The sequence below is a fragment of the Propithecus coquereli genome, unplaced genomic scaffold (genome assembly GCF_000956105.1).
Source record: "Propithecus coquereli isolate 6110/MARCELLA unplaced genomic scaffold, Pcoq_1.0 Scaffold416, whole genome shotgun sequence".
In the NCBI taxonomy this organism is placed as follows: Eukaryota; Metazoa; Chordata; class Mammalia; order Primates; family Indriidae; genus Propithecus; species Propithecus coquereli.
In genome coordinates, this window is record NW_012149908.1 from 954,463 (window position 1) to 957,935 (window position 3,473).

The 3,473-nt window shown below is 37.2% G+C and overlaps 1 protein-coding gene across 1 annotated transcript in view; it reads left to right on the forward strand.

The window, feature by feature from the left end:
* HIVEP1 (human immunodeficiency virus type I enhancer binding protein 1) overlaps nt 1–3,473 on the forward strand; it is a 48,512-nt gene that overhangs the window by 16,471 nt on the left and 28,568 nt on the right. Inside the window, exons 4-5 of the mRNA XM_012653156.1 lie at nt 857–954; nt 1,981–2,082. Of these exons, the coding sequence (XP_012508610.1) occupies nt 857–954; nt 1,981–2,082 (200 nt within the window). The remainder of the gene's footprint in view (nt 1–856; nt 955–1,980; nt 2,083–3,473) is intronic.

Below are 3,473 nucleotides of genomic sequence, written 5' to 3' on the forward strand. Positions count from 1 at the left end.
TTTGGCAATAAGTAATAGCTCAAGTCAAGAAAATATGCTTATGAAAAACTTATATTCCAAAATTTGCCTAGCTACAATATAAATATATTAATTTCTTAGAAAGTAAATGAATAACTTGCTGTGGCTGTCTATATAGGAAACAAGCATTTTGAAAGAACCATTAGTAGACCTTACAATTCAGTTTGTAATATTGTTATATTGAAAACATTTTGACTTACAAGTAAAATTTTCAGCTATATTAAAATGGCTAAACCATTTTTGTAACTTTTTAATGTGAAAACTTTGAAGCTCTTATAGAAAAGCAGAGATTTGTATAATAAACACCAATGTGCCTATAATCTTTTATTAATTGTTAACATTTTGCCAGATCTGCTTCACGTTTTATAAGTATAATTAGCATAAATATCAAATATAGCCAAGTGTTAAGGCAGGCATTATCTCCAGAACACAGAAGTCAGGGTTTGATGGACCTTAGATATCATCTGGTCTAGGCAGCCTATTACACTTGAACTCCTTAAGCACTAAGTTCCAGGATGCTCTTGTGGTTGGCTCACACAACAACATACTATCTAGTGCGAGAATCAGCTTGTACAGGTGTGACCAGTTTCACAGCCTTCGTGCATTTATTAAGGAATCGAAGCTCCATAAATATAGCAATTCTGCATGTGCTTCAGCTATTGCAAGCCCCAAATTTGGACCAATGATTGAGACATTTCGAGCTCTTCTAAAGGCTTATGCTCAAATGCTAGTTTGCTGCTGTCCAGCAAACACAGTATTTAGAGTTGTTTTTGTTTTCCCAAAAGAGATGATTTGGCCTTGTCGGCAATATGCTTTTGTCTGGCATTTTCCACTGAAGATGCTTGGTGTCCTCAGAAGAAGCTGAGCTGTCCCCCTGCATTCATGATCACTGGGACAATATGCCCAGTGGTCCTCAGTCTAATAATACTTACCGAGGTCAGTACAACAGCTGACAGAGGAAGCACTTCTTCAGTGATATTATTATGAGACTTCTAGTCAATAGATAAAGTAAAATTTATGCAGGAAATTCTTTCTCCTGTTCCAGACACCCGGAAATAGTGTTTATAATATTACAATGACCAAAAATAGTTTTCATCAATAGTCAGATCTGAAATTTAAAAAGGTAAATTCCAAGGTACCAGAAATAAAGAAGAAACTCAAAATTATAATGGCATGGTGAGCAGATACTAAAAAAATTTAAAAGTCCTTAGGGGAATCAAAACCAGATGTATGCCTACAGGCCTGGCATTTTAATGCCTATCCCGCGACAGGCCCGTGAAATAAGCCTAGCTCTCTTGTCTGGTGACTTTGGGCCTTGTGGGAAATAAGCTGTCTGCTTAAAAGCAAAGCTGTATACCTGTGCCATGTCAAAACAAAACAAAACAAAACAAGAAAACTGGTTCAGAATCAGTGATCTGAAACCTATGAAACTGTGACGGTCCCAGGCAGAAGCAATTGGGAAACTGCTTTATAGAGATGTTTCTACAACTCAGGGTACTTAGGACTCCATGGAAAACAATCTTGCTGAAGATAAGCTTACAATTAAAACTAAAAAGCATGCAAGGAAACAAACTACTATGAGGGAGAGCCTGCAGATCGGCAGACGTAGCTAGTAGAAAATTCACACTCTGTGAACTACAGATCACAGTGCAGTCTGAAAGGGCCTTTAAATTAAGTATGCATAAAATGTTCTAAGAGATAAATAAGGACTAGAGAGTAGAAACTATAAGGCAAAAAGTAGATATCAAAGTAGAGGAGGCAGATTTGAAAAAGAAATTATTACTAATAAATAACAAGGTTATTATATAGATACCAATATTTTCTTTTGTCCAAATTTTAGTCATTGGAATTGTATGACCACAAACTGTACTTTTGCTTGACATAGGGATGGAATGCCAGTTTTGACAAACGCAATAGCAAAATAATACTATGTAAGCTTAGTAAACATTCTTTTCCCTTAAGGAAATCTGACAAAACACATGAAGTCCAAGGCACATAGCAAGAAATGTGTGGATTTAGGCGTCTCAGTAGGTTTAATAGATGAACAAGATACGGAAGAATCAGGTAAGGCTTTATACCATATTTTTCATAAGTGCTGTATACGATGTACAATTTTTTTTGCATCCATACTCTTCTTTCCATCCCCATGAATACTGCTTAATTCCTGTTTTCATTACCTCTTATTTGTACTATGTGATAGACTCCTGATCAGTTTTCCCTTCGCTAGATTGCCATCCTTGCTCTCCATCTGTCCCCACTGATGTTAAAGTAATCTTCCTGAAGCATGCGATTGATCATACTACTCCTCTGCTCAAAGTCTTTCCTCGTTTCCCATTTATCCACAAAATAGAGTGTGATCACTTGACCTTAACATCCTTTGTAATCTGCTGCCTACCTGCTTCCTCACCCTTCTAATTTCTCTTTCACCTACCCTCATGCTTGAATTTCCTCTTTACCTGACAATGATCCACTCTTTACCTTTACAAGCCTCCCCTAAAAGCCCGCCCTCATCCCCACACAGACGCAGCTCCTAGTCTGCACTGGTCAAAATGTCACTTTCCCTCCAGATCTAGCACAAATCCACTGCTGTCATGAAGCCTTCTCTGATTTTCCCTTCCCACACCACTTGCAGGAAACGATTTTTCCCTTCTCCGAGCTCCTATAGTATAGTATTTGAGAGTTTCCTCTCTGAGAGCATTTAATCCCTTTCCACCTTATTTTGTGATGTTTACATGCTTGCCTTAGCTCCCCACTGAGCCTTGTCAGCACCTCGAGCAGAGTCAATGACCCAGTGGTATTTGCTTCACCCACAGCACTTAGCGCAGTGCCTCAGCGCACAGCAGCTGCTCCGTAAATATTTGTGGAATAAAACATTCATTTGCTTCTCCAAAATGTTTACTATTTTGAAAAAGTTAGCTGGTTGGGTTTTTTTTTTAAACAGTGTTAACAAATACAAGTATTTATCTCTGACCAATTTTAAGGGAAAATAAATCTGTTGATGTGTTCTGACTAATCAGAGAATAGAAACACCTTTTTGTAAAAATTTTTTTAAACCCAAGGATTTATCAAAAAAGAGAATGAAAGCAAAAGAAGGCATCCCACTGCTTTTTGGAAAGGCCCTAAATTAAACATTTACCTGCTTGCTGTGTTTTCCTTAATATGTATTAGTTTGGTATAAAGAAAATTTCCAAAGAGAAAATGATGAGGACATGATTGAAAATATTGGTTCTACCCAAAGGAAAAAAAGACATTCTGTTAAAAAAAGACATCTGCACTAAAATGTTTATAGCAGCACAATTCACAACTGCAAAAATGTGGAAACAGCCCAAGTGCCCATCAATACATGAGTGGATTAATAAAATATGGTATATGTATACAATGGAGTTCTACTCAGCCACAAAAAACAATGGTGATCTAGCACCTCTTGTATTATCCTGGATAGAGCTGGAGCCCAT